Source organism: Paroedura picta, chromosome 3 (genome assembly GCF_049243985.1).
Source record: "Paroedura picta isolate Pp20150507F chromosome 3, Ppicta_v3.0, whole genome shotgun sequence".
NCBI lineage: Eukaryota > Metazoa > Chordata > Lepidosauria > Squamata > Gekkonidae > Paroedura > Paroedura picta.
The window spans coordinates 127,967,245-127,979,351 of record NC_135371.1 but is presented as its reverse complement, the minus strand read 5'-3'; the positions used below and the strand labels follow the sequence as shown (position 1 = coordinate 127,979,351).

At 43.3% G+C, this 12,107-nt stretch overlaps 1 protein-coding gene across 8 annotated transcripts in view; it reads left to right on the top strand.

The window, feature by feature from the left end:
* Positions 1–12,107, top strand: part of MGAT5B (alpha-1,6-mannosylglycoprotein 6-beta-N-acetylglucosaminyltransferase B) — a 280,817-nt gene that overhangs the window by 182,692 nt on the left and 86,018 nt on the right. For all 8 annotated transcript variants that reach the window (XM_077327653.1, XM_077327655.1, XM_077327659.1 and 5 more), the window contains 3 exons: positions 1,124–1,294; positions 4,958–5,122; positions 5,898–6,067. In XM_077327653.1, coding sequence (XP_077183768.1) covers positions 1,124–1,294; positions 4,958–5,122; positions 5,898–6,067 — 506 coding nt within the window. The remainder of the gene's footprint in view (positions 1–1,123; positions 1,295–4,957; positions 5,123–5,897; positions 6,068–12,107) is intronic.

Sequence of the window (12,107 nt, the reverse complement as noted above, 5' to 3'; positions counted from 1 at the left end):
GACCTAAGAGAATGGGTTTTCTCCCAGGACGCAAAAATCGACAGATCTTTAATTGTACAGTCCAGGTGTGCTCCATGGTTTAAGACCTTTAAAAAAGATCACAGCAGAGCCCCGTATCTGGGTAATATAAATGTGAGCAAGCTAAGAGTAGCTTGAGATTTCAGACAATGCCCTCTTCTCTTCTGACAGGGAGATATGCTCAAATTCCTCTGTTACAACATCTCTGTATTTGTGGGAACCCAGTAGTTGAAGGAATGCCCACTGGAATGCCCACTGTATACAGATTCAAGGAGGAAATTTTTAAATAAAATCATTCCAGGGGCATTTTCTTCAGCTCATGATAGATTAGGGTATTTGCTCTCCGATACGGACCCATTTGTGTCACAAAGGGTTGCCACCTTTGCTTTGGCCGTGAGAAAGATTCGAGCTGGCCTTGTGGCAAATACTGCGGGCTAATGAGCAGGTATGGGTAAATGTATGTAATGTTTACTCTGTGTTTGGTTTTTTTTAATAATTTTATTGTATCTGATCTTGCAATGGCCTAGTGCAATAAAGTCTGACTTTGACTAAAAGATGGATTTCTATTGCCCACCTTTTCTGTCAGTGGATGTTCCAAGCAGTTTACTTTGTTCTTCCATCCTACATTTTACCCTCACAACTATATTTGTGAATGGTTAGACTGAAGGCCTAAGGTTACCCAGCAAGCATCCTGGTAGGGTGCGGAAAGATAAAGTCTGCTGTCTAATCAGCATCCCCCTTGTTGGGATTTGAACCAGTTGTTTCTTGTGTCTGGCTATCCTTGTTTCATGAGCTAATGGAGAATTAATTTGTCCTCCAGATGTTTGCAGATCACTCCCTTTAATATCTGCTCCATTATCTTCCCTACAACAGAGGTCAGACTCACTGGTCTGTAGTTTCCCGGGTCATCCTTCCTCCCTTTTTGAAGATCGGAATAACATTTGTACTTTGCCAGTAAGGCAAGATAGAAAAACTTTGAACTCTTCTTAAGAGAAATCTAAGTCTTAAATTTATAATTTCTTGATACTGTTCACACTCTCAGGGAATATCCTTGATTATTTGACTTTTGAACATTTATCTGACTGGCACTCCTTTTGACTTGCAGTGGATGAGGGCCCGGTGGACGTCCGACCCTTGCTATGCATTTTTTGGTGTGGATGGCACAGAATGCTCATTCCTAATCTACCTCAGTGAAGTTGAGTGGTTTTGCCCAGTGCTACCTTGGCGAAATCAGACAGGAGCTGCACCTGCCACCAAGTCATCTCCCAGAGTACTGGTAAGACTCATACACCTGGCCAGGCAAAGAGATTCCTAAGAATTAAAAGTATTTGGTTCTTAATTGATTTAAATGCCCTCCATTGATAGCTGTGGATTACCGAGAAAACTTGTGAGAACAAGACCAACAGATAAGAACCTTCAGGAGGTTGGGGAAATAAATGGCTCCTTTTAAAATCTTACATTTATTTATTTTATTTATAAATAATTATATTTATAGACTGCCAGAAGCCAGCATAGCCAGCTCATGGCGATTTACATAAAAAAGATAAAAACAACTTAAAAACCACAAGACAAACATCTGTTGGCTGTAACAATCAACGGACTACATTCCCCAATGCAAACCCTCAGACCTTCTGAGCAGCCATCACTGTTGTGCTGATAGGTAACCACAGGTAATGTTTGGCCTGGAAGGGTTACAGATATAAAGGGTTTATACAAAGGGGAGGGACCCAGTCTTACTACCCTGGCCTCAACCAAATGCCTGGCGGAAGAGCTTCATCTTGAAGGCTCTACGGAATCCAGAGAGATCTGTTAAGGCCCTCCGCTCTTCTGGGAGCTCCTTCCACCATGTCAAGGCCAGATGCACTTCCTGGGGCCCTGGGACAACCAGCAAATTCATACCTGCAGAGCAAAAAGCCCTGTGGGGAGCCTAAGGAGATGAGTGGTCCCTTAGATAGGCAGGACCTAGACCGCATATAGCCTTGAAGGTTAAAACCAAAACCTTGAACCTGATTAGGAAGCTAACCAGCATCCATTGCAGCTGCCTCAGCATAGGCTGGACATGGGCCCTACAAGATGACCTAATGAGGACCCTTAATGATGCGTTTCATACCAGGTGCAATTTCTGGGTCAGAGACAAGGGAAGTCCCATTTACAGTGAGTTACAGAAGTCTAATATGGAAGTGACCGCTGCATGTTCTGAGGACAGGTAGGGGACTAGTAGCCTAGCTTGGCATAGATGGAAAAATGCCATTTGGGATACCTTCATGATCTGAGCCTTCATAGACAGGGAGGCATCAAAGATCACCTCCAAATTCCTGGCTGCTGGTACAGGTGTAAGTTGCACCCCATCCAGGCAGGGGAGGTGCGCTTCCTGATCCTGTCCCCTTCTGCCCAGCCACAGGACCTCCATCTTGGAGGGGCTGAGTTTCAGATGATTCTGCCTGAGCCATCCAGCCACTGCTTCCAAACAACTGGTGAATGTTTCTGGGGGGGGGAGTCCATCCATCCATCCATCAGTAAATAGAGCTGGTGTCATTCACATATTGGTAACATTCCAGACCAAAGCCCTGGACCAGCTGGGCCAGAGGGTCCATGCAGATGTTGAAAATCATGGGGGAAAGTATCATCCCCTGTGGTACTCCATAGGAGCACAAAGGGGTCAGATAACTCCTCCCCCACAGCAACCCTCTTAGTCCGGTTCTTAAGGAAGAAGACCAACCATTGTAAGGTTGTCCCCCTAATCCAAGTCCCAGTGAGGCAGTGGGCCAACAACTTGTGATCAACCACATCAAATGCAGCCAACAGATCTAATAGTACAAGGATGGCTGAACTGCCCTGATCCAGCTGGCCCCAGAGTGACCAGTGCAGTCTCCACCCTGTAGCCAGGATGGAAGCCAGACTGGTATGAGTCCAGGGCTGAAGTTTCATCCCAAAATGCTAGGAGTGGGTCTGTAGTGGCCAACCACCTTTCTCAGAAACACAAGATATGATACCAAGTGGTAGCTGGTGGGGTCCCATGGATCTAGCAATGTTTTTTTTCTCCAGCTGAGAACAAACCACTGTCACCTTTAGTCCTTCAGGGAACACCTGATGTTAAGGAGAGGTTCCCTCAAAATGCCTTTGAACCATTGGTCACCAATTTAAACAACCATGATGGACAGCAATCCAGAGGGCAAGTGGTCGCCTTCACTGATCATAGCAGTTTGGCCACTTTCACTGAAACCTGGGTGCAGGAGGGCATGATGGTCACCCTGAAAGATCTGGCTCCACCCGGGTTTTTGGTCCTTCATCAGCCTCAGCTCCAAGATAGAGGAAGGGGGGTGGCAGAGGCTGACCAGGCATGTTTCGCACTGGCCCTGCCATTCTCCTGGGCCTCCTGCCATTGAGAAGGAGGAAGGGCAACCAGGTGTTCTCTCCACCTCCCACAATGCTTTCCCTAGCAGTGTGATCACTGGAGGAGCTGGGAGGTCCATTTGGGAATTTTTAGCTACAGCAGGAAAAGCAAGGTGAGAAAGCTATATTCCATGGCTGAAAACCCTTCCATCTATGGAAATACTGTGTTGGATCCAAGCCTGTGTGTGCTCAGTTCAAGCTAGAACTCTTAGACTGGTAGGGGACAAGAAGGAAGGCCTTGTTCTGCCTGGTTACAGCAACATGACCAGGCAAACACAATTCCTTTTACTCTTTTCTTCAACCTGGAGCAGCAGAAAGGGAAGAGGAAGGCACCATGGCTCACTTCAGCTTGGTATGCAGGAAGTCTCAGGTTCAATCTTCAGCACCTTCCATTAAAAGTAACAGGCAGGAGGTGATGTAAAAGTTCTCCCTCTGTGACCTTGGACAATTGCTACTAGTCTGAGTATAGAATAGTATGTCTGAAACGCCACAAGCTAAATTTAGCTATTGTATGACCTTATACTCTGTCAAGACATTTCATAATAAGTTGAAGTTTGTCCTTAAATATAAAAACCATCCCTTGAAAAAGCTGTAGGTGAAATGCATCGGGACTTGTATGAAATAAGAATTAAAGAATAACTGAAACTAAAGAGAGACGACTCTATATATGTCCAATTTGGATATTTTATATTGCCATATTGGTTTCCCAGTGCGCCTGTACTATTCTATATTTGTCTCTTCACTGGGACTCACCCCTCCCAGTTTACTAGTCTGAGTAGACAATACTGACCTTAATGCATTGATGGTTTGGTTGAGTATAACAGAGCTTCAGGTATACATTCAAAGTTTACTGCCAGTAGATGATACTGGCCTTGGTGGTCCAATGGTCTGATTCAGTATAATGGCACCTTCTTGTATATTCATGTCCATTTGTTCTCCTGGGTAGAAACTGCCCAATCCAGCCATTAATCCAGATATCTCTCCCTGACTCTAACCCAGACACACCAACTGCATAACTATAGGAATGTAAATCAAGGCTTAGATAAAGTTTCAGATTTTTCTTAAAGAGAGAATTGACTACAATCCCCAGGTATGCTGCAGACATCTCATCTCACAAGTTTTATGTTTTTAATTGTACATCTGCTTCAAAAAGAGATACATTATAGGAACACAAGAATTATACTCATACTGCAGCATCACAGGGGAATGATGAATCATTTGACCAGCTGGGACCTAGAAGTCAGCATGGACATATGCATTTAATAAATATTTTGCAAAATATTTTATTATGTCTTTTGATACCATATTGGATGAACATTGTGAATTGATTTAATTTGTTGTTGCCTCCATCATCCAGTCAATTAACAAGAAGATCCTCAACATATGGTATTTGAAAATCAGGCTTCTTCCATTCCCCCCCCCCCAACAGTCAGGCAGGTAATGTAGAAAGCAAAAGATACATGGCCTAGAGCTCAGGTGCTCTTTGTGAAAGACATTGAGCTTTGAACTAAAAGCAAGAATCTGTTGTTCTTCCCCTACCCCTTAGGCAGTTTTTCGGAGAGATCTCTCCTACCTCCTGGAGCTGATTGGCAGTGGCAAGGAGTCTTTGATCTTCATGAAGAAAAGGATCCGACGCTTGGGTACACAGTGGCTGCGAGCCTCGTATAAACTTGAAGAAAAGCTGGGGGGCAAACAGAGAGATCAGAAACAGGTATGCAATTAAATCTGTTACTTATGGATCAAATTGTCAATTGTGTGAAGCTTTATCAGAATTAAAACAGAACTTCAAGTTTGCTGTGTGCTTTTGTAGGGGTCTTTCCTCTGTTCAACAGCACTCTCCCTTATGCTGAGAGATGGCCTTTCTCTGGAACAGTTCCAAGGCCAAGTCATCTTGAAATCATTTTGAGGTAAAGAATTTAATAAAGTTGGCCTAAGGTGTTCTTGAGACTGACCTCAAAATATTTAAAGATTCTTCACTATTCAATGAGATTGCCATCTTTTGACCATTTAAATATGCAACGTCTTTTCCCAAAGACCATGACTTTGGTCTTAGCAAAGCTGATATTTAGGGTCTTGTCCTTACAGAAATTGCCGAGTTTATGCACCAACATGATGTCATCTGCATATAGGAGAACCAATTCCTTCTGTCTCCCCAGTGATGGTGGAAAGATTTTAGGGCTAGACAGACTTGAGACTATGTTATGTAAATACAGATTCAAAAACAAAGGGGTCAGAACACAGATGGAAAAGCAAAAGGTTTTGACTCCTGAGTAATTGGAATATCCTCTGTTAAAATACTCGTGGGGCCTACCTAAACTCTAGCAGTTATGTTAGAATGCAATTCCTTAATGAGGAACAAGAGAGGTTTATCAGTTTTAGTATCTGCTAGTTTTGCCCAGCAGTTGTGATCAAAGGCAGCAGTTAGATCCACAACTACTGTGAACACAACCTTATGCAATGTTCTTCCCTTGTTCTTTTTTCTCTAGATTTTGATCCATATTGGCTTCTTGACAGAAGAATCAGGAGATGTTTTCAGTCCTCGTGTGTTAAAGGGGGGCCCATTGGGAGAGATGGTCCAATGGGCAGATATTTTAACAGTCCTCTTCATCCTGGGCCACAGCCTGAAAATCACAGTCTCCTTGAAAGAGCTTCAGAGGTGGGTTTTCTTGTTAAAAGTCTATTGAATAGGCCTCGTAGTCCAAAAGCAGGCCAGAAACCTTTGCCAGTGCTCCATATCAATGACAGGCAAATTGCATCTGCCTGTTCAATGGTCTTCGTAAAATAATGATAATAATTTATCAAGGTTTTGTAGTTTATTTTTTTCCCTGCAAATATATTTTATCAAGACTTTTTCAGTCTAAAGGCAACTGTTAGTTCATGTTATTACTACCATGTTTAGATTCCACAGAGACATGAAGTTTGGGATACTATACTCAATCCCTCCACATACTGATTTATTTTTCTGCTACCAAACATAGCAGGAAATGATTCAGGTTGGGTGAATTCTTGATGATTTGGCTAAAGAAGAAAGAACAAGAAGTTGTACATCATTAATTATACCTTGTACCACTCCTGAATTGTTTCAGATTCCTGCAGTTATTGGAAAGCTTGCTTGGATCCAATGGAGTAGGATACTTACTATTGTTCTGTATCTTCCTCCATAAGCACCTGCAGGGGATTATTAAGGAATGGAGATTCTTTGATCTGTGTGGGGATTGTAGTACAAACCCCTGTGAAGGTTAGAGAATATCAAATGTATTACCTGATACAACCCAGTTCTTATCAACTGACTTGTTGCTTAGCTTGTTTATGAAGATAGATAAAGAAAATAAGGTTACAAGGAAGTCAAGGGAAATTTCAGGCTGCCCTGGGAGTCAAGTTTTGCAGGTGGAAAGAGTGGAAAGAGTGTGCTGGATCCATTCCTTGCTTATGATATCTGTTAATTTATTCAAGGAAGTCTGCCTTGCACATATGCTTTTAGACAAAATGTCTCATAATACAAAAATAATAGTTCATTCATCAGAATAAGCAGAGAATAATTTAGGGGAAGCATTTTCCCATGCAGTGCACAATTTTCCTGTGGAATTTACAGCCACATATGTATATATAGCCACAACAACAAATGACTTAAACCTTGTCTGTTTTTGTCTGTTTTTATTCCCCCAACAAATGTGGCTTTTGAAGGTTCTACGTTTTGTTTGTTTGGAAATAAATACACAGCTCTGCTTCCTATCCAATCTGCATCCTCCCGTCTGGAAATCTGTGAATAGAGCTTTTAGAACCAATGCAAACATTTTCTAAATGGATTGGTTCCAAATAAAACTGAAGTTTTAATGGCATTTATTTGTAAGCCTTGAGAACCTACACTAATTATTGACAGCTAAGATCACAGCTGGTCCTTTTCTGCATGCAAGTAACAGTAACTTTTCAAAGAACCATGGAGGAAGATGTCTCCCTGTTAGGGCCATGCTGAATATTCCCCTATTTGCTTTCAGAAGCCTTTAGCATTTTCCAACATAATCCTTCCAGCTTCATGTTCATCCTTCTTAAGTATAATTGCTGCCCTTTTTTCCTCAACATGTTGCTTCTTCTGTGCTGTTTTTATCCATAGTTAGTGCCCATCCTTCTCCCGGGGAATGGGACCAGCCCATTAGCGGGTGACACAGTATTCAGTGATGATATCACAGTGCAACATGGCTACCTGCTGGTGTCACAGATAGCAAACTAAGTTGGGTTCTAGTGAGAGCCAGTGTTTCCCTAGCAGGTAATTTGAGTGACATTTAGCTGATCAGGACTGGGGGGGGGGGAATGATGCCTACTGGGGCAACGCTTTCTGAAAAGGCAAACGCTTTTATTCCTTTTGTTTGTGTTTGATCCTTGAAAACAATTACCCAACTAGAAGGGGGCACTGCTGATGAAAGTGTTGACAAAACCATCCCTCCTTTCAGCTTAGCCCTGCTTATAGCTCAAACTGAGCTATGGAAAGTAATTATGCTACATAATGGGGATTGCTCCTGATGAGGGCGAAGAAGAAGAAAAAATAAACAGAGATCACAGCAGGACTGTGCAGATTAGTATTTAATGGTTTCAGATTTAGTCATACCGTGCTTCGTCTTCATCTTCCCTAGTTTTTGTCTAAAACAAAATCCAGAGCTTTCTGTCTAAACTGTTACAAACAATACGAGGACTGCAGCTGAAAACAGCAGACCTGTGTCAGGTTCTGTGTTCCTTCATGCCCCCCCATAATGCCTAGTACAATTTACTTTATGTTCCAGTGTCATTACCTGCATGTCCTGGGCATCAGAACTAGAGGAGTATGGTGTATTAATCCCCCCCCCCCCAGTTCAGAAAGGTTCTTCCAGCATAAGTGAGGTCCAAACCCCTCCAAACAGGAACCAAGCTCGACTTCTACTCTCTTCCTCTTTGTTAGTCCTCCTGCTTTTGCAAGGAAAAACATCCCTGTCCTCAGGAAGGGAAGGGGGTGACTAATGTTGGAAGGTGTTTTTTATAGTCAGGAGAGCAGCATTGCCAGCCTCCAGGTGGTGGCTGGAGATCTTCAGGCAGCAGAGATCAGCCCCCCTGGAAAAAATGGCTGCTTTGAGAAAATGCCTGCTCTATGGCATTATACCTGCTGAAGGTTTCTCCTCTTCCCAACACCCATCCTTCCTCTCCCAAAATCTTCAAGAATTTCCCAGCCAGGCATACAGTAAAGGTATTGCTGGTCCAACCTGAATTGGAAATGAAGCTCCAGAACTTAGGTTGTATGGGAAAATGTTGTATGCGCAAGTGTCCTGCTTTATGGCAATAAACATTTTGTCACAAGCATCATCATCATCATCATCATCATCATCATCATCATCATCATTATTATTAATTCAGTTAATTACCGGCCACTCCCAGATGGCTTGTGGTGGGTTACTTGTGTCTGGCTAGAAACTCCCTAAAACCCCCATTAAAATCCCAGATAAAAAACAGCAAAATTCATTAATCAAAAGAAAAGGGGGGGGGGAGAACTACGGCAGAAAAAACTCTCTCACTATTCTCAGAGGGGTCCAGATGGAACACTCAACCACCACTCATACCACTCTACTGGAAGGGGGGGGCATGCAGATCTTCCTAGCCGCACAGGCCTCAACCATAGACCTGGTGGAAGAGCTCTGTTTTGCAGGCCCTTATCTAGTTAAGGATGAGGCCTCCCCTGCCTCTCAAGAGCCCTCACTGTCACTGGGTATCCCTCCCCATTTATGGGGGGGGGGGAAGGGAAGAAGAAGGAGAGACCTTTTTCTTGCTCATTTTTCTCTCTGAACTTTATCAGAAACACCTAGCTTTCCCCTCCTTCTGAACAAGTTCTTGAAAGCTCAGAAGAAGCCTAATGGATTTCAAGATGAGATGGAGAAAGTTTTCCTGTCATCCATCTATACTGGTGTAACCTGGATGTTGGAAATGAGGGCAAGTCCAAGGCCTTGGGCCTCCTTTCCTTACCCCTACACACATACCTTGGCTTAAGGAAAGTATCTATTAATTACAACAGGGAAAATAGTTTTGCACACTGCATATGGCACTGCCTAACTCCAGACTCCTTTCCCAAACTAAAGGTCCAGTAGTCAGTGTCCCAGAAGTACTGTTTTCTGGTTTAAGCTGGTCCAGCCATAGTCTTTCAGAAGCAGGCCTCTGATGTGAAGGAAGTTTATCAGGGCCTCCCTCCACACCATATGAGTGAAGAAATCAGCTTCAGTTCAAAGATTGGTGGTCTGGGGGCCAACCTCCTCCACAAGAAGTGGATTCCATAAATGAATGGGCTGCAGCAGTCTTCAACTGAGGCCATTCAGCCTTTCAGTCCGTGGAGAGGAAAAAGGATTAAGCTTTATTATCCACGCACCTTACCTACTTCCCCCACCTTCAGCCACTAGCTACATACATTTCTTACAATATGTAGACAGAGTGACTACATTGCTCCACCCAGCACCCAAAACTCTATTCTGGTCTCATATCAGAATTTCATTCTGTTTTAAAGTTAGGATTGCCAGATCCCTTGTAGCCACTGGCAGGAGGTGGGAGGCATGCATTCCAGGAGTAGGGAGAAGCACCAAAAACTAATGTCATGTGCTAATGGCACCTGGAAGTGATGTCTACATGTTGGCAGTGTCGGGATGCCATTTTGCCATTGGGGCAAAACCCCTATGGTAGAATTAGCTCCTTACTATAGAGATTTGCCCCCAAACCAGAGCATTGACCACCAATGTCACTGAAGTGCCTGCATTGCTTCCAGGTGATGTCAACATGTCACATTTATTTCCTGTTTTTTCCTTCCTAGTGTCTGAGAAGTTCCACTGGTTTCTGAGAGCCCAAAAACAGGGGGAGGGCACTTAGGCTGCAGGGCACTTAGGCCTCTGTTTGAATATTATCAGGACTTCTGGTAGCCAGCTGGGACCTTCCTCCCTTTCAGCAACCATTTTCCATCCTTGACCTCAGTTGTCAATGTTCTGGACACCTGGAGTACTGTGTGCAGTTCTGGAGGCCTCACCTGGAGTACTGTGTGCAGTTCTGGAGGCCTCACTTCAAGAAGGACGTAGATAAAATTGAAAGGATACAGAGGAGAGCGACGAGGATGATCTGGGGCCAAGGGACCAAGCCCTATGAAGATAGGTTGAGGGACCTGGGAATGTTCAGCCTGGAGAAAAGGAGGTTGAGAGGGGACATGATAGCCCTCTTTAAGTATTTGAAAGGTTGTCACTTGGAGGAGGGCAGGATGCTGTTTCTGTTAGCTGCAGAGGAAAGGACGCGCAGGAATGGGTTTAAACTTCAAGTACAACGATATAGGCTAGATATCAGGAAAAAAATTTTCACAGTCAGAGTAGTTCAGTAGTGGAATAGGCTGCCTAAGGAGGTGGTGATCTCCCCCTCACTGGCAGTCTTCAAGCAAAGGTTGGATACACACTTTTCTTGGATGCTTTAGGATGCTTAGGGCTGATCCTGCATAGAGCAGGGGGTTGGACTAGATGGCCTGTATGGCCCCTTCCAACTCTATGATTCTATGATTCTGCTTGCCCCACTTACTGTAGTCTGTACTGCTGAAAGTGGGTTCCTATAAGAAGAGTGAGAGAAAAGCATATTTCTCCTGCTCGTCTCTTAATTCACTCCGACATGCTCAGGTTTTATAGCACAAAGGCTCTTTGAAGCATCCCCTTCTGTAACATTTAAAGATCAGGAGAAGGGTCTGCAATGAAGTCAGCCAGCCATGTCTTTGCTTTTTTCTTTGTGATGTGTCCCTTGCAAATAATTCCAGATGTTCATTTTTCATTGTTAGCTTCTTCCATCATGCTCCAGACAACAGGTATTTCTCATAGAGTATTTGTAAATCCAGAAATGTAGATATTCTCTGTGTTGGATCCTCATGCTCTTTCCTGCAAAGGAAGTCACTTTGCTTAGATGAAGGAGGTCTTCTTTGTTAGAACAAGACTCTTCACAAAGCAGAAAAGAATCATAATGTCTAACCCATTGATGTGTGAGTTTTATTACAATATTGATAGGTCAGGTTTATTTTCCACGTGTTTGCTCATCAATGCAGGCCAATTCTTTGTATTTTATGTGGTTTTAAAAATATTTACAGCTCGTCTTTTCTCATAGCTCAGGGTAGCTTACAAATCTCAATTTTAACACATACAAGATAAAACAAAACTCCAAATAACCCTTTTTGCTTTACTCCCAAGACTTTCATGATAAGCCTCTGTAGATTAAATTCAGCAAGTTAACCCTATCTGCAAAATTGCATTAATTTACACAGCAAATTATGGTTAAGCAATGTGAAAATGTTTGGTATTGTAACTTAATGTGGAATTATTTGGTTATGAACATTTATTTCTTGCACATGTAGTGCTGATCTTGGTTCTGGCTCCCACCCCCCATCCTCCAGCTCTAGTAGTTCAACTAGGTGCATGTTCATGTTTTTGTTCTCCCCCCACTCTTCGGTTCCTTGCATTTCCCAGTGAATTTGTTGGCGTCTCTTTTATGCATCTTGACAGGCGGGAGATGAAATGTACATGATTATCTGGTACGAACCATGCTAAGGAAGGTTGTAACATCAGCAGCAATTTGCAGCTCCCGGGAAAGAGAGCGCAAGTGTCAGGCTGAATCAGTTAGGACTAGGATATGGCTCCTTTGCTGCTACGTTTTGAGCTGCGTTTGGAGAGTTCATC